Source organism: Hemibagrus wyckioides, linkage group LG27, assembly GCF_019097595.1.
Source record: "Hemibagrus wyckioides isolate EC202008001 linkage group LG27, SWU_Hwy_1.0, whole genome shotgun sequence".
Classification (NCBI taxonomy): Eukaryota; Metazoa; Chordata; class Actinopteri; order Siluriformes; family Bagridae; genus Hemibagrus; species Hemibagrus wyckioides.
The window spans coordinates 14,888,247-14,907,752 of record NC_080736.1 but is presented as its reverse complement, the minus strand read 5'-3'; the positions used below and the strand labels follow the sequence as shown (position 1 = coordinate 14,907,752).

General features: G+C 39.7%; 1 protein-coding gene across 4 annotated transcripts in view; it reads left to right on the top strand.

Moving 5' to 3' along the window:
• The window catches only part of scml2 (Scm polycomb group protein like 2), a 29,889-nt gene that overhangs the window by 5,261 nt on the left and 5,122 nt on the right, over nucleotides 1–19,506 (top strand). For all 4 annotated transcript variants that reach the window (XM_058382204.1, XM_058382205.1, XM_058382206.1 and 1 more), the window contains 6 exons: nucleotides 31–119; nucleotides 3,478–3,721; nucleotides 15,458–15,729; nucleotides 16,445–16,556; nucleotides 17,175–17,378; nucleotides 19,125–19,301. In XM_058382204.1, the coding sequence (XP_058238187.1) occupies nucleotides 31–119; nucleotides 3,478–3,721; nucleotides 15,458–15,729; nucleotides 16,445–16,556; nucleotides 17,175–17,378; nucleotides 19,125–19,301 (1,098 nt within the window). The remainder of the gene's footprint in view (nucleotides 1–30; nucleotides 120–3,477; nucleotides 3,722–15,457; nucleotides 15,730–16,444; nucleotides 16,557–17,174; nucleotides 17,379–19,124; nucleotides 19,302–19,506) is intronic.

Sequence of the window (19,506 nt, the reverse complement as noted above, 5' to 3'; positions counted from 1 at the left end):
TCTTTCTGTAAATTATGGACTTCCTCTTAGGTTTCCGAATGAATGCGTCATCCTGGCCCATGTTCCTGTTAAGAACTTTAAGTGGAGCAGAGATAGCACCAGCCTCGGCATTTAAAAAGGTTAGATTTTATTTACTTTATTTACTTCACCTTATAGGTGAAGTAAATAACACTGATTATCTCCTCATCATGGCACCTGTTAGTGGGTGGGATATATTAGTTGATGTGTTAGAAGCAGGAAAAATGGATAAGTGTAAGGATTTGAGCGAGTTTGATAAAGGACAAGGACTAAAGGAGAGAGCATCTCCAAAACTGCAGCTCTTGTGGGGTGTTCCCAGTCTGCAGTGGTCAGTATCTGTCAAAAGTCGTCCAAAGAAGGAACAGTGATGAACCGTCGACAGGGACATGGGCGGCCAAGGCTCACTGATGCACGTGGGGAGCGAAGGCTGGCCCGTGTGATCCGAGACTGAACCGAGTTAATGCTGGTCTGATAGAAAGGGGTCAGAATACACAGTGCAGGACGGTTCAGGGCTGTTTTGGCAGCAAAGGGGGACCAACACAATATTAGGCAGGTGGTCATAATGTTATGTTTGATCAGCTTTAGCAATGTGCCGGTAATTCAGTATGCTAAAGTATTAACACCTATTAAGGCTTGTCCTGGGTCTTGGTTTATCCTGGGTTAATTTGCTTGACTTTTCACACTGCTCATATTTTACCCAGGGTTAACAATTAATCCTGGCTCTTCGTAATCTGACGTTTCACAATGTACTTTCCTAAACCCTGGGTTCTTACCTGCATAACTTTTCAAATTCAAATTAAAATTTTATTAGTCACATACATAATCGTACACAGTATGATATGAAGTGAAATGCTTACACTACTGTTTGTTTGACCCTTTAAAATGAAAAAGGAATAAGGATAGAAAAAAAGACAAGAATAAAATGTAAAATATAAAAAATATAAAATACGAAATATAAAATATAAAAACTACAAATTTCCACAATAGGTAAATAAAATAAAATATAAATAGGGAAGGCAGAAAATATAGAATATATATAAAAAATGTAAAATGCACACAACTGTATTATTCAGAACTATATAAAGTGTATAGTGTGCAATAATGTGCAAGGTGCAGTAGCAGCAGTACGGGGTGGTCATGTAGTGAAATGAAATAGGTGATGAGATGATGAGAAGCAGTGGTATTGTCCATCTTTAAAGTGCAGATGTGCACAAGTCCTCTTGTGTATAAGCGGGAGTGGAATGTGCCATATATGTTTGTTATATGTACGGTGTGCCACAGTCCTGTAATGTGCAAATGTAATATTTTTTTTTTAATTGTTTTATTACTGCACCCACTCAAGCCTGCAATTAAGTGTTAACAGTTGGTTTGTGTAAATACAATTAATTTTTCAAATTCTGAAAGTACTGTTCACATGTACCCAATTGCAATCTGATTCAAATATTCCTTTCCATGTACAGTGAGGGAAAAAATTATTTGATCCCCTGCTGATTTTGTATGTTTGCCCACTGACAAAGAAATGATCAGTCTGTAATTTTAATGGTAGGTTTATCTGAACAGTGAGAGACAGAATAACAAAAAAAAATCCAGAAAAAGACATTTCAAAAAAGTTCTACATTGATTTGCATTTTATTGAGTGAAATAAGTATTTGACCCCTTTGCAAAACATGACCTAGTACTTGGTGTCAAACCCTTGTTGGCAATCACAGACGTCAGACATTTCTTATAGTTGGCCACCAGGTTTACACACATCTCACATCTCAAGGAATTTGGGCCCAATCCCCTTTGCAGATCCTCTCCAAGTCATTAAGGTTTTGTGGCTGACCCTTCAGCTCCCTCCACAGATTTTCTATGGGATTAAGGTCTGGAAACTGGCTAGGCCACTACAGGACCTTAATGTGCTTCTTTTGAACCACTCCTTTGTTGCCTTGGCCGTGTGTTTTGGGTCATTGTCAGGCTGGAATATCCATCCACGACCCATTTTCAATGCCCTGGCTGAGGGAAGGAGGTTCTCATCCAAGATTTAACGGTACATGGCCCCGTCCATCATCCCTTTGATGTGGTGCAGTTGTCCTGTCACCTGGGGATGGTGTACTTGGGGTCATAGGCAGCATTCCTCCTCCTCCAAACAAGGCGAGTTGAGTTGATGCCAAAGAGCTGGATTTTGGTCTCATTTGACCACAACACTTTCACCCAGTTCTCCTCTGAATCATTCAGATGTGCACTGGCAAACTTCAGATGAGCCTGTACATGTGCTTTCTTTAGCAGGGGGACCTTGCTACTGGATTTCAGTCTTTCACGGTGTAGTGTGTTACCAATTGTTTTCTTGGTGACTATGGTCCCAGCTGCCTTGAGATCATTGACAAAATCCTCCAGTGTAATTCTGGGCTGATTCCTCGCCGTTCTCATGGTCATTGAAACTCGATGAGGTGAGATCTTGCATGGAGCCGCAGACCGAGGAAGATTGACAGTCCTTTTGTGTTTCCTCCATTTGGGAATAATCGCACCAACTGTTGTCACCTTCTCACCAAGCTGCTTGGCGATGATCTTGTATCTCATTCCATCTCATTGTAGGTCTACAATCTTGTCCCTGACATCCATGGACAGCTCTTTGGTCTTGGCCATGATGGAGAGTTTGGAATCTGATTGATTGCTTCCTTCTGTGGTCAGGTGTCTTTCATACAGTTAACGAGCTGAGATTAAGAGCACTCCCAGAGAGTGCTCCTACTGTAATCTCAGCTCCTTACCTGTATAAAAGACACCTGGGAGCCAGAAATCTTTCTGATTGATAGGGGATCAAATACTTATTTCACTCATTAAAATGCAAATCAATGTAGAACTTTTCTGAAATGCGTTTTTCTGGATTTTTTTGTTGTTATTCTGCCTCTCACTGTTCAAAAACACCTACCATTAAAATTACAGACTGATCATTTCTTTGTCAGTGGGCAAACGTATAAAATCAGCAGGGGATCAAAAAATTTTTCCCTCACTGTACATTAAGTCTTTTCCGAACAAAACGTCTGCACCATTGTAAGATGTAAATAAACACACACACACACACAACTGTGCGAAGTATTGTCTCAATCTGATTAAAAATTACTCTGATTCATGCATTTACATGGCTGATTGTTTTTAATGAACCGGATTACTTCATATCTGTACCTTACTGTCAGTCTGATGGATGGAGCTGAATTGGTTCGATTGAAGGTTTTACATGAAGGCTTTTAAATCCTATTGATCCGATTAATAATGGATTATTTGGTCGCATGTAAACATACCTGGTAAGAGCAACAATTAAACCAAAGCAAATTTGATATTGTTGGATGTGTTCATCAACAGATCATCATATAAAGGTTTATTACTGCTAAACAGGCTAATTAGGATTATATATTTTTTTAACTTATATTCAGTATCCCTCTACTGAGCTGAACTATTTCTTGTTTATTGGTTATTGTTTAGGAGCCACTCAAGCCATTACAAAACCACTTCAGAGTGGGAATGAAGCTGGAAGCAGTGGACAGGAAGAACCCAAGTCTGATCTGCCCCGCCTCCGTCGGACAGGTGCGAGGAGACGAGGTCTTTGTCATGTTTGACGGCTGGCGCGGAGCCTTCGATTACTGGTGCAAGTACTACTCCAGAGACATCTTCCCCATCGGCTGGTGTCACCTGACCAAACACAGCCTCCAGCTCCCTGGAACCAGCTGTAAGTACATCCACTTTCCACTAGATGGCGCAAAAGATTTGTGTTTTTCTGTCAGGATTTGACACGTTTGCATTCGGAGAATGTAATTCCTTTTAAACCCACTAATACAATTTTATTTTGGTATGTGATGATATCAGCTTAAAGACTCTTCCAAGAAGATTAAATCAATTTATGATTAAAAAATTATAATAATTATATATTTTCAAAATAAGTAAACTATCTGGGCATCTCTCAAGTTTTTGTGTGTGTGATGTCACCATCCTTAACAGTGTTGCGTAATATTAGAAACAGAATTATTTACAATTATTTTAGAACTTGGTATTGTGCCATACTGGTTATACTGGTCTGATGTCACTGCTTTAATATACATCGTGAATGCAATCCAACATGAATATAGGGTTATTGTTACTGCTCTGAAGGTTATTTAACCATAGCAGGACTTTTTTCCTTTTATACCACAGCAACATGCCCATGATACCAGTTTCTTTTAATGAGCAACTTTAAATACTTTTTATCCCATGAATAGACACATTTACATTTTTATGGAAAGTCCTCAAGACAAGTTCCTTCCTGCTTTACCTCTAAGTATTACAAAACGCTGTGTTACAGTCCAGTAAATCAGATAAGGCATTTTTATAGACTTTTATATTATTAAATACATTATATATAGTATATTTTATATATAGATTATATACTTTTATACTTACATACTTTTATATACTGACACTATTATATAGAGGCAATTATAGAAAAGCAATTTGCTTTTGGAATTCAACAGAATTATGGTATACTAAAGGAGGACACAGAAATAAAATAAATAATAAAAAAAATAAATAATAAAAAATAAATAAATAAACATGCAAATGTAATATAATATAATATAATATAATATAATATAATATAATATAATATAATATAATATAATATAATATAATATAATATAATATAATAAACATATTTGTATATATATAAAATATTTCATTTTATATACACTATATTGCCAAAAGTATTCGCTCACCCATCCAAATAATCAGAATCAGGTGTTCCAATCACTTCCATGGCCACAGGTGTATAAAATCAAACACCTAGGCATGCAGACTGTTTTTACAAACATTTGTGAAAGAATGGGTCGCTCTCAGGAGCTCAGTGAATTCCAGCGTGGAACTGTGATAGGATGCCACCTGTGCAACAAATCCAGTCGTGAAATTTCCTCGCTCCTAAATATTCCACAGTCAACTGTCAGCTGTATTATAAGAACTCAGCCACGAAGTGGTAGGCCACGTAAACTGACGGAGTGGCGTCAGCGGATGCTGAGGCGCATAGTCCGAAGAGGTCGCCAACTTTCTGCAGAGTCAATCGCTACAGACCTCCAAACTTCATGTGGCCTTCAGATTAGCTCAAGAACAGTGCGCAGAGAGCTTCATGGAATGGGTTTCCATGGCCGAGCAGCTGCATCCAAGCCATACATCACCAAGTGCAATGCAAAGCGTCGGATGCAGTGGTGTAAAGCACGCTGCCACTGGACTCTAGAGCAGTGGAGACGCGTTCTCTGGAGTGACGAATCGCGCTTCTCCATCTGGCAATCTGATGGACGAGTCTGGGTTTGGCGGTTGCCAGGAGAACGGTACTTGTCTGACTGCATTGTGCCAAGTGTAAAGTTTGGTGGAGGGGGGATTATGGTGTGGGGTTGTTTTTCAGGAGCTGGGCTTGGCCCCTTAGTTCCAGTGAAAGGAACTCTGAATGCTTCAGCATACCAAGACATTTTGGACAATTCCATGCTCCCAACTTTGTGGGAACAGTTTGGAGCTGGCCCCTTCCTCTTCCAACATGACTGTGCACCAGTGCACAAAGCAAGGTCCATAAAGACATAGATGACAGAGTCTGGTGTGGATGAACTTGACTGGCCTGCATAGAGTCCTGACCTCAACCCGATAGAACACCTTTGGGATGAATTAGAGCGGAGACTGAGAGCCAGGCCTTCTCGTCCAACATCAGTGTGTGACCTCACAAATGTGCTTCTGGAAGAATGGTCAAAAATTCCCATAAACACACTCCTAAACCTTGTGGACAGCCTTCCCAGAAGAGTTGAAGCTGTTATAGCTGCAAAGGGTGGACCGACGTCATATTGAACCCTATGGATTAGGAATGGGATGTCACTTAAGTTCATATGCGAGTCAAGGCAGGTGAGCGAATACTTTTGGCAATATAGTGTATATATATATAGCTACTCTTCACACATGTGATTATAATACAACATATTGATTATATCTATAAATAGTTCTTCTTAGACAATATCTTCTCACAGTGTCTGAATTGTAGTAGTTTCAGAGTTTCTTGGTGTTTGGTTTGCTCCCTTTTTTCCTTTAATGACACTGTGACTCACTCCATCCGGCACAGATACCACAAGTTTGGGCCAAACCTGATGATCCGTTTTGGATTTTAGATCGTCTGATGTAAAAAGAGGAAAAATTAAATAAAGAATTATAAATAAATAAAGATTGCTTACATTTAAATATAGAAATTGGGCTGAATCTTGAACATGTACTGTTTCTAAATAAATGTATATATATTTGTTTAAAAATACTTAAATCTTCAAAAAAAATCCCAGTTTTTCTCTGTAGTTCTGATTTTTTTAATGACAAAATGATCCAAAATTTACATCCAGTAAAGACAAGTTTATAGAAATCTTAAACAAAACAAAAACATCCATGAAAAAAACGAAATGAATATAAAATGCTCATTATAAATTTAAAAAAATAAATAAATCAGGATCTCCAGAGCTTTTTAATCACACCTTCAAAGCTGCAATTCTTCTCTATTAGTTTGAGCCACTGATTAAAATTCATAGTAATTACTGAATCTGCTTTAATATGAATAACAGAATAATAATACGCTGAGATGTTAAGTGTTCTCTACCTACCTGCTACTGTGATCTCTTTCTCTCTCTGTCTCTGTCTCTCTCTCTCTCTCTCTCTCTCTCTCTCTCATGCCTTTCTTTCTTCTATTCTTTCTAATCATATTCACACATCAGACATTACTTTATGCTAGCTTCAAGTCGGAAGTGTGTGCCCACGATTTGTGATCAGGATTGTGATCATCACCTGGTGTGTGTTTAGTGACAAGACATTTACAATAACACACAAAATTACTGTTTAACTCTTATCGTGGATGCGAAACTGACTTTTTGTTATTGACACCCGGAATATCCGAGAGACTGGGAGAAAAATTATATATGCCATAATACAACATAATTCTCATGATTTTTCTCTCTGTCTATTGTCATGATAAAAAATATGTCAAATCTTTAGACACACTTATCAGTCTTTCATCCGTCTATCCATTTTCTGTAACACTTATCCTACAGAGTCACAGGGAACCTGGAGTATATCCCAGGGGACTCACAAGGAGGGGAACACCCTGGACACCTTGCACACACACACACACGCACACACACACACATGGACAATGTAAAGATGCCAGCATGTCTTTAGAATGGGGGAGGAAACTGGAGTACCCAGAGGAAACACCTGAAGCACAGGGAGAGCATGTAATATTATTATTATTATTTTATTTTTATTTTTTTATTTATTTATTTTTTTTAGAGTATCTTTCTAAAAATACAGATTGTGTGTGTATGTGTAAAAACACACCAGAAGTCAGCCCGAAGTCTATGCAAACAGTATCCTAAAATTCTAGGCCGCCTTCTTCTAGAGAATATTTTTGATTGGATGTTGGTTGAAGATTGTCGTATATATTCTCACTCTATAATTGTTTTATTTTAAATATTGTCCTTTTAATGTTTTCATATTACCCAATAACGGTGTTATAGCATATTTTAAAAACATTTCAATCACTCAGATTTTTGCAAATTCAAGTTGAGCCACATATGCAGGCCAAATACGACATAAGGTGGAACAGATTCGACATAAAAAGTAGAATAAAAAATAGAATAAGCAAAAAAAAAAAGTAGAATAAAAATAGTTACAATAAATAGAAATGCTGAGATAAATGAATACATAAATAATAACAATAAAGATGATAATAAATCAAAAAATAATACATAATTATGCATTTAAAAGCACTAAAATGATCCGGCTCACATTCTTATGTTTTATTTAATGTCATATAGCTCAGAAGAAAAGTTTTAAAGACCAACAACAGACCAATTGTGCAAAAAAGTGGGCTTTTTTTTAAAGAAAGTATTGTTACATTGTGAATCAGAGTTAAGTCTTTAAATAAATGGTTGAATAAAAATAATATATATATATATATATATATATATATATATATATATATATATATATATATATATATATATATTAAGCATTTCTCACTAAAATAGGGAAATGGCCTCATTGAAAGCTAACGCCTGGTCCACTAAATCTTTTTAACGGCGTATACTTTAACAGGCTACACTCAGCACGCATTCTTCACCGAGCTGCACATATCCGTGTTTCCCAGCGGGACGTAAATCAGGAGCCGCACAGCTTTATCTCCGTCTGCTGGCCCTGTGCTTGAACGCTTCCTCACACACAAGCTGGGTGTAATTGATGGAAACTGACCGTAACGTGTAGAGTGTGATGGATGGCTGTGGTGGTCATGTGTGTCTTGTAGGCTTCCTATCAGTTCTCCCTCCTTTGAGCAATTTGCAACACACTTCCTGCAGATTTTCTTTTCTTTTCATCCTTTTTTTTTTTTAGCTGGAGAATGCTGTCTTATAATCTTTTACTTCTTTAAAAGTTTCTAGAAAAAAATTGTGTGTGTGTGTGTGTGAGTGTGTGTGTAAAGGCTGCTTTATGCTCTACTGTTTTTTTTTTTTTGTTCAAATGCATGAGTTAAAACACAGTCTGAATTTTTTTATTGCCATCATTTCGCAATGCAATAAACTCACAACACCGTCATTAAGGCGCACTGTAAAGTAGATTTAACTCAGTCTGAATGTGTGTTTATGAGACTCGTTTATGAGGCAGTTCCTATTATGAGGCAGTTCCTAACTGTACTATTATATACAGTTTATATAATGAAAAGTGAGGAAGTTGCACTGAATGATTGCATTTGGACATCAGAGATTTGTCGAAAAGTGACTTGTATATTTTTATTTTTTAACTGAAGGAAGGAAGGAAGGAAGGAGCTAGGGAACAACTGAAGGAAGGTAGGAAGGAAGGAAGGAAGGAAGGAAGGAGGGAACGAATAAACTAGGGAAGAACCTAAGGAAGGTAGGAAGGAAGGAAGGAAGGAACTAGGGAAGAACATAAGGAAAGAAAGGAAAGAAAGAAGGAAGGAAAAGAAGTGAGGGAAAGGGAACAAGAGAGTAGAAGGAAATGATTTACAGTTTATATAATGAAAAGTGAGGAAGTTGCACTGAATGATTGCATTTGGACATCAGAGATTTGTCGAAAAGTGACTTGTATATTTTTATTTTTTAACTGAAGGAAGGAAGGAAGGAACTAGGGAAGAACTGAAGGAAGGTAGGAATGAAGGAAGAAAGGAACTAGGGAAGGAAAGAAGGAAGGAAGGAGGGAAGGAATGAGGGAAAGAAAGAAAGAAAGAAAGAAAGAAAGAAAGAAAGAAAGAAAGAAAGAAAGAAAGAAAGAAAAAGAAAGAAAGAAAGAAAGAAAGAAAGAAAGAAAGAAAGAAAGAAAGAAAGAAAGAAAGAAAGAAAGAAAGAAAAAGAAAGCTTTGAGATTATATTGTACTGCAGTTAGGAAAGGAAAGGAATACAAAAAGAATGAAAGAAGGGAAGAACAGTAGCTCATGGGTTAAAGTTCTATGCAGGTGACTTGGGGATCAGTTCACTTACTCTTAACACAATTGTTGATTTGGACTTTAAACCGGAATTGAATCTGGCAGTCTTATTAATCCATGTTGCGGTGTAGTGACATCTCAATGCAGATAATAATGATACTGGAGGACCATCTATCACACAATACAATTTTTTTTCTTCTTTCGGCTTTTCCCTTCAGGGGTCGCCACAGCGAATCATCTCTCTCCACCTATCCCTATCTTCTGCATCCTCAACACTTACACCCACTAGCTTCATATCCTCATTTATTACATCCATATACCTCCTCTTTGGCCTTCCCCTTTGCCTCCTGCCTGGTAGCTCCATGTCCAACATTCTCCTACCAATATACTCACTCTCCCTCCTCTGAACATGTCTAAACCATCTTAATCTGGCCTCCATAACTTTGTCCCCCAAACGTCCAACATGAGCTGTCCCTCTGATGTACTCGTTCCTAATCCTGTCCAACCTTGTCACTCCCAAAGAGAACCTCAACATCTTCAGCTCTGCTACCTCCAGCCCTGCCTCCTGTCTCTTCCTCAGTGACACTGTCTCTAAACCATACAGCATGGCCGGTCTCACCACTGTCTTGTACACATTCCCCTTGATTCTTGCTGATATTTCTCTATCACACAGAACTCCCGACACCTTTCTCCACCCATTGCAACCTGCCTGTACTCGCTTCTTTACCTCTTTCCCACATTCTCCATTACTCTGGCCTGTTGACCCCAAGTAGTTAAACTCCTGTACCTTCTTCACCTCTTCACCCTGTAATCTTACTGTCCCACTTCCCTCCCTTTCATTCACACACATGTACTCAGTCTTACTACGACTGACTTTCATTCCTCTTTTCTCCAGCGCAAACTTCCACCTCTCCAGGTTTTCCTCCACCTGCTCCCTGGTCTCACTACAGATCACAATGTCATCAGCAAACATCATTGTCCAAGGAGACCTCTGTCTGACCTCCTCTGACAACTGGTCCATCACCATAGCAAACAGGAAGGGGCTCAGAGCCGACCCCTGATGCAGTCCCACCTCCCCTCTGAACTCCTCTGTCTGACATACAGCACACCTCACCACTGTCCTGCTCCTCTCGTACATGTCCTGCACCACTCTGACATACTTCTCTGCTACTCCTGACTTCCTCATACAGTACCACAGCTCTTCTCTTGGTACCCTGTCATACGCGTTCTCCAAGTCTACAAACACACAGGGCTCTCTCTGACCATCCCTATACTTCTCCATCAACATTCTCAGAGCAAAAATTGCATCTGTTGTGCTCTTTCTGGGCATGAAGCCATACTGCTGCTCACAAATTTCCACTACCTTCCTTAACCTAGCTTCCACTACTCTTTCCCATAGCTTCATTGTATGGCTCATCAACTTTATCCCCCTATAGTTGATGCAATTCTGCCTGTCACCCTTATTCTTAAAGATCAGACACATGTAATACAAATACCTGCTAATAAACAAACAACACGTCTATAATATGAGAGAGAGAGAGAGAGAGAGAGAGAGAGAGAGGTTTAGGTTATGGGTTTTTATCATATTCAGTGCTGGTGCTTTTGATTTAATATTGTCGTTTTTACTAGGTATTTCATTTTGTTTGCATATTTATGTCAAATTTAAATATATATATAGTTAGATTTATTGGTGAATTTCAATACTGTATCTTTAATGCATACCAAGAGGAGGAGGAGGAGGAGGAGGAAGGCGTTTCTGAATTTGCTTCTCTAATGCATTTTTCATGAGAGTGTTGTGTGAATGTGGGTCATCAGTGTCACCTCGTTAGCGCATGTAATAGTGCTGATTTGTTCCCTGGTTATTTATGGTGATGGGAGAAAAATTATTGAAAGTCTTTAGTTTCAAAACCTCTGTTAATACATTGGGGAAATTCTTGTATTTGAATAATTAAAGAGAAAATAATAGAAAATGATTTTTTGCAGTGTGGAACTGAGGTGGCTTTTATATCATTTTGCTTGCTTAATAAAAAAATTAAGTGTTTTTTAATACAATGAATTATCTAAATCTTAGGAAAATTTAATGCCCAAATTCATCTTATTAATAAATTGTACAATTGGCGTCTTTGTAAATCCTTTTCTCTTTTTCGTTATCTTTCTGAAAGCATTTCCTTTCCTTTGTCTCGGTGTAATCTCTCTTTCTTTGTCTTTCTTTCTTACAGTTAATCTACCTGCCAGGCTTTCTTTATTTACCTTAGATACACAGCCACCTCTGCTCTAGATTTCTTCTTCCCTTAGAGAAGGTTAATGTCTTAAAAAGACGTTTCAGATTTCTGGGTTTTGAAAATTAGAAGCTGTGAAGCCAACTCTGTGAAACGTGGCTTCAGGACAGTGTCACATTGCGACTCATGCCATTTTTTCCCCTGCTTTCTTCGCCTGCTTACAGCTGTCCATCAGCCAGTTCTCCTGGGATTAGGGATCAGGCTTTGGGTTACGGAAACCCGCCCCCTCTCTACCACCCGCTCCCTCGTCCCAGGAGCTGTCTGCGGGGCCCTAACCGTTTTACCCACCAACCCCTCCTCAAACGGGCATGGCTCTCTTTCAGTCGGCTTCAATCAGTCGGGATTTTTTTCAGCTTTTTATACAAAAACAACAGGCAACAGGGGGATGCTCTGCTTTCCGAATTACATATTTTACCCTAAGGGCTTGCCTTTGTTTTTGGAAGGAGGGGGTATCAGGACACACCTGATGGAGGAGGAAAGTAAACAAAAAACAAAAGGACAACAACAACAAAAAATTTTTTTAATACAAGAATCTTATTTTCAAAAGGAAAAAAATGTTACTACAACTAAAGAAAAAAATCACACAATTAAGACCAGCAAGGTGCAAATTTGACCAACCTTATTTTATTTACTCATATGACCGATATGCTTTTCTTGTTCATTTAGGATTAGTCATTTCTAGTATTTCTAATTGATTTCCGATGTTAATGAGATGAGATTATTTGGTTCCTTCCTAATGACAAGCGGTCGATGGGATGTGGGAAAATTTGGGATTTTATTTCTCACGTGACAGCAGTGTGTTACGGTATATAAATATAATAAAATCTTGACAAATTTCAAAACTCTTTCTCTCTCTCTATATATATATATATATATAATGTATGTGTGTGTGTGTGTAATAGCTTTTCTCTGTGAATATAAATTCGGTCTCTGACAACTATAACCACTCCCACCGCATCACTCTATCCCGCCCTCTCTCCCATCAAAACTCCGCCCCCCATGCTAATTACGCGTCGCCCATTCAGCGCGCGCGCCGGCTCGGGCTTTGTTAACGCCGCTCAGTTGCTGCTGTTTCTGAAAGCGGAGCGTCGCAGCTGGGTGGAAAAAACCGGGGCAAAAAAAGTGCGTCGATCTTTTTAAATTTGCCCTTTAAGGATACACAGACAGGGCCGGTGTGTAGAAGAGGAGGAAAGCTGAAAGTTTGGGTAAGTTATTTCACGAGCTTCTTTTCCCTCTTTTGTTCTGTTGTGGTTTTTTCTGTTTTTGCTCTCAGATGAAAAGCTTCTGCTTTTCCATTTATTTATTTCCTGAGTGCTAATACACTAAAACACTGTGCACACTGCATCCCTTATATATATCATTTGTTTTTAAGATTTGTGTAATATAACTTTCCTAATAGATCTAACACAAGCATGGCTCACTTGTCCATATAATATAAAGGATATTGATGCGTGTCTTTCTCTAGCCAACGCTCCACATGCGCGAGGAGATTTATTCATGTGTTATTAAATCATGTTATTGGATTTGTTTATATTCCTGGACAGACTTTACAGCTGCTGTGACCTTAACGTCTCTTGATGACATTTACAACCGATCACCGACAGCATTTGTGTGTTTGTTTTTTTGCATTTATTTACATATACGACCATGTTTTTGTTCAGAGCTTTGGGGCACTGTTGAATGCCGTTTGAACATTAAACAGATTGCCTTGTTTCATTTGATCACCAGAGGCCTGAAGGAGGTAGTATTCTCTTCTTTTCACACACACACACAACATGTGGTTCTAGTTCTCACCGGACCCTGGTCTGGCAACACAACTCACCAAGCTGGGCAAATTGGAAATACTGTAGCATTAAGATGGAAATGGACTAATTACCCTGGTTGCCCTCAAACGCCTCCCTCCCCCTCAACCAGAAGGACACGGAATCCCCTCAGGACTCACGATGGACCGATTTTGGCCCGCCGCCTGGCCATCAGCAGCTTCGCTCGTGGCCCAGAGGTCACTGGGTCATTCAGCGAGTGGCCTGATCGACTCCACATGTTTCTGTAATCAAGAGATGACGAAAGAATAGAAACCTGATCCGTTTCCACACACACAGAGGATCGAGATCAGGATTCTTCGTCTTTGTGGCTTGAGCTATCTACTTATATTTCTATTGATTAAAGAATTAACAGTGCTGAGAAGAATAAATGGATGTCTCTGCTCTAATAGTAAGTACAACCCCTTTGAATTGTGCACTCACGTGTTCCCTGGATGAACTTGGCCCTTTGAACAAGAGCAAACACACTCACCTATTCTTCATCCACTTTCTCTCCCTCCCTTTTATTTTCTCCTGGAGCGAAGCTCAGGGGAGGTGATCATGTGTGGCGCCCTACGAACGCTCCCAGATGTACTTAGGGAGGCTAGACGCCCTTTCAGCCTCGCTGAAATATGAGCACTTTATCTGATCTCATTTGTGATGCGGTGTACAGAGCCAATAAAGGAGAGAAAGCATCGAGAGAGAGAGAGAGAGAGAGAGAAGGGGGGTGGAGGAGGAAAGGGTGCTTTTGTGTGTTTTCCACAAAGCTTTTCCTTGTGCCATTTTGCACCTTTCATTGATGGATTGGTTGACACTTTGAATTGCAGATATCTGATCCTCAGCCGGCCAACGTTGTGTGTGTGTGTGGACGTGGACCAAAAAGGAAAGGAACTGAAGGCATCAAAGTTGTTTGATTAGCGCTGGCAGAAAGCACGGAGCCGAGATTAATATTTTATCATCAGTCCTTTTCGCGGAAGGCTTTGATGAATTTAAGATAAACAATCGCCTGGATTTTAGACACCGGATTTCCTCCACAGTCACATTTCCTTCACATTCCATTTTCACGTTTCCCTTTAATGAATCTTTTTTTTATTTACTACTTGGCCCTACAGTGTGTTCAAAACGATTCACAACAACTGAAGCTTTGTTTGAAAATTAAACAAAAAGAGAAATTATTTGGTGATAAGATCAGTAAACCCATGCAGTTTAGCTTTTTTTAAGTTGATCTTATAGCTTATAGTGTCCCAGACACAGTAAACCGTGTGAAACTTGTCTTTTTGCCGATGAGTTGATTTTGATGTAATACACACCATCAGGGTGTGGAAAACCCCCACAACGTGCCTGTGTGTTAGGTGATCAGAGTTAGCAGCAGTCTTCGGGGATAATGAAACGTGTTGCTCGCCCATAACGTGTTACAAGGCTATAACATGACTGTTATAATATGCAGAGAGCAAAGAACAGAGAAATGCACTGAGTGACTAAATTGTGAAAGGAATCAAGTCTTTTCCTCTTCCATAATGCAAACAATGTGGTGACAGGAAACAACAACAGAGTCATGTGATGCAACTGCTATCACCCACAGCACAAGAGACTAATGAGCATCATGTGTACTTTTAAAACTTGAGTCTACACTTATGATTCTGTGGCTATAATAAAATAATAAACCTCTGTTATTTATCTTATTAAGTTATTAAGACAGAAACAATACACAGCTTGTTATGTCTTGCTACAAACTGTTACAAAGTGCTGACACTGGACATTTCTTTCCATAAATATCAGTGAGTAACACTTTCGGATCAATACGTTTGAATGTAGTGTTAAATTGTACATTTTCACGTGTACTATGTTGTGTGTGTGTGTACAGTATATATGTATTTATTCATGGCTAATTTGACATCTTTTCCTAACTGCAGTCCCTCTCCCCAAGAGCCTGGTTCCGTCTCTGTCGTCGTCCCGGTCGTGGCGCTGCTCCATGCAATCCCCATACCAGCTTCCTCACCCGCTGCCCCCACTGCCCGTCAGGAAGGGTGTGCGGGGCCGCCGGCCCAAGAGCCAGACCATCGCCATGCTGAAAGCCATACAGAATGGCCAGACACAATCGCCGAGCGGCACCAACAAGAGCACCGGGCATGATCACCTGGAGCCACGGCTGCACAAAAAGAGAGGACCCAAACCTGGCAGCAAGGTAGGAGTCACGGGAGGGTTAAAGGTCATTTACGTGTCGTAAATGTTCATCAATCAGGAATGACATGACGAAAACATGCAAAGTTTCTGCGTGATTGAAGGAAAGTCTATGTGAGAATTTATCAACAAATAACAGAGGATAACAGTTCACATGTTAGATTATTAATTGTTGTTGTAATTGTATCTAATAATAACATACTAATAACATACTTGTGCTGTTATGGCACCTTAGATAATGAAGGAAGGTGTTTTTGGGGTATACAGAATTGTCCACATAACTGCATATTAAAAACCAAAATATGTAAAAAATAAAACATCTACGAAGAGAAAGAATATTTTCTATGTAACATATCAAAAGTATAGCCATTTTAAGCCTATCTGATACGAGTGAAAATTACAGGAAGGTTCATTCATAGCACTAGCTAACCCAACATCTTTTCAATTAATTTTATAACCGACGAGTGAAATCACAGCTCTGGAACGGGTTTATCTTCTTGCTAATGAGCGTAAATGTTGGTTAGAATGTCAGGAGGCATTAACCAAATGCAGTGTTTATTCACCGTAAAGAATCATTTCCTTCTGAACGCTTCATTAAGCACAGCACAGGGGACTAACGCTAGTCAAACAGACTCCTAATTGTAGCTGCAGCTCAGTGACGGTCAACCCCAAGCCTGTGCTGCCCATTGACGCTGTTTTCTCTCTGCTCGTCTCCTCAGAGGAAACCTCGAGTCCTCACTCCTCTGTCCAGCCCGTCTCTGTCCTCATCCGTGTCAGACAGCCGACTCTCCAGTCTCCAGATGACCAAAGACTCGGGAGTTTTGTCCACCGGTAACATCTTGTCTCTTTTATATGTCTGAGTTCATCATGCTTTATGGAAATCTGTTACACTAATTTTTCCCAAGGAATAAAGGAGGAATAAGTTGCACTCTTAAAGATTTAGAGTGCCATAAAGATAATGCATGGGGAGAATTGTATTTAATTGCTCACTTTGACGACAACAATAAGGCTTAGAATGTGTCAGATGTAGAACCATAAACAATTGGCTCAATGTATGAAACTCCCTTAAATTTGAATATACCTGGTGTGAAAGTATGAGCATTAGTAATGAACGAATCTTTGGATTGTAAACCTGCTGCATCTGTAGTGTATGGGATTGGTTACCACGGGCAACCGTTTCAGCGGGTTTCCCAGCACTTCTAAGATGAAAGCCCTTTGCGATTAGGTGCAGTAAGCACACTGTGCACCACAGAGCTGCTGCCCCTGGTGTTAATCAATATGACCTTTAGGACTGTTTACATGGGAGGTGGAACCTTTCTTTCTTACTAAAACAGCAGTTATTTAGGAATGTTCTTATAATTATGAGCTAAATCCAGTGTGGTTTTCACTTAGCTGCTACTGGAATTCTCACCAATACGAGTTCTCACAGCCGAGCATTCTCTTTTCTAGTGTGCGTGTACGTGAACAAGCACGGCGAGTGTGGACCACATCTCGACCGAAAGCTGATGCTGCAGCTGCCAGATCATTTCGGACCAGGCCCGGTCAACACGGTGCTGCAGCACGCCGTACAAGCATGCGTAGACTGCGCCTACCAGCCCAAAACACTCTTCAGCTTCCTGCAGTCTCAGTCAGATGGCGGAGAGATCATACGAGGTAGGAGTGTGTGTGTGTGTGTGTGAAACCCATAATTAAATCTGAAGTCTTGCAATATAGTTGTGTGGAGCCACATTTCGAACCCCCGTCCTTGTACACCGCCAAACCTGTGCGTGTATGAAATACGACTATATTACTTTAGATAATATTGCCTGCTTGTCTGCGCCGATATGAGATTTGGGAAAGCTTGTGTGTCCATACAAATTAATAAGAGAAATCTTATAAAGTGAAGCAGCTCACGGCATGTTCATGAAAGGAAGCCTGTCTGGGCGTCACTGATGGTAATCAAGTATGACATTGTGTGTAACCTGGTTAGGAGCATTAGACTGGGGCTCCTCTCAGGGGGAGCGTATACATGTGTGTGTGTGTGTGTGTGTGTGTGTGTGTTGGTGTGGCCATCTGTTGTGATGGTCTGCTTCCTTAATTTAGCCAAACCCTCTGACTGGGAATAGTGACAAAGGAATCTCCATTTTATTGGAAATACACAAATTCATTCCAAATTTTGTTAGAGGTCTGATACTTTGTATACATGTAAATATACGTTATACAGATTGATCTACATCAGTAAAATTCAAATTATATTTCCAAAGAAGCCTATTTGCATGGGGAAGAAAGGGGAGGATGGGGAAGCGCAGTGGCAGCATCACTGTCGAGGTTTAGTTTCATATCTCCGATGTTCTCATTCAGGTCTTTTCAAGTTCTTCCTCAGTTTCTCCCACCTCCACCTTATTACATGCCAGTAAATAAATTGACATTACACACTCGAAATGATTCGCTCCAGTCTGGCCTGAGCTGCTCATGTATTTGTGAGGCTCTAAGAGCATCGCAGAGTCAAACTGGAAACCATGTGGTAAAACGACCAACTAAACAGTTACACTAGGGTCTTTTGTGTGGTGCAGCTTAGTTTGCATAGAGTAGTATAATATACTACACTATAATAATAATGATAATAATAATAATAATAATAGAGCAGCAATAAACCTATTATGTGGTCTGTACTGTAGTGTGAAATGATTGTTATTGTATTAAGTGTACTTTCATCTATCAAAGACACTGATTCTCTAACAGCACTTACAGTCACTGTCTACTTTATTAGTAACCCCTGTACACCTTCTCATTAATGTGGTTTTACAACCAGCCAATCATGCTGCAGCATCACGATGCATAAAAACCTTGCAGACACACATCAAGAGCTTCAGGTCATCTTCATGTCAAACATCAGAATGAAGGAAAAGTCTGATCCCTGATCTCTGTGAGATTAAACGCAGCATTGTTGTTGGTGCCAGATGGGCTGCTTTGAATATTTCAGAAATCTCCTGGGATTTTCGCACAAAACAGTCTCTAGCGTTTACAGTCACAGAGATTTCCTCATTCTGGTGTTTGATGTGAACATTTACTCAAGCTGTTGATCTGGAGCCACATGATTTTATGCATTGGGCGTCTGTCTCATGATTGGCTGATCAGATCACTGCAAAAATGTACAGGTGTTCCTATTAAAGTGGATGGTGAGTGTAGGTATCTTTAATCTGATGTAATGTAAAGGCAGTTGAAATTGCTGAAGTTGGAATTGTTGAAATTTGCTCTGATCTATACTCTTTATCATCTATAACCATTAAATAAATATATGTCAGTAATGCACTCAACCAGCTAGTAACCAGTAATTACATACCTATAACCTGGGCTGTAATGAAATAATGTCCTCTGTCTCTCTTCATGGCATTGTATGCTTCTTTCCCACTTTCTCAGTTCGTTCGGAAGGTGGGATCCACTACGTTAAGCTACCTCGAGCCTCCAGCGCTTCATTTGTGCTGCGCTTCCTCGAGACCCTGTGTCACCATTTGCAGTCAGACAACCTGTTCAGCAGCCAGCCGTTCAGTCCCCTCACCGCTAACTCGCACAACAACTACGACAGGAGCAAGTCAGGTACGTGACGGTGTACATGAGCGAGAGAGCTGCATGGCTCCATCCTGCATGTTTATGTGATAATGAATTAGCAATATTCTGTTATTACATTGCAGATCTTATAGCTTTACCTCTGGAAAACTGGAAAACATATTGTACATTTGAAAAAAATGTTTGTATTGTCTTACAGAATGTTGCTTTATCGCCAATATGTTCTGTTTTTCAT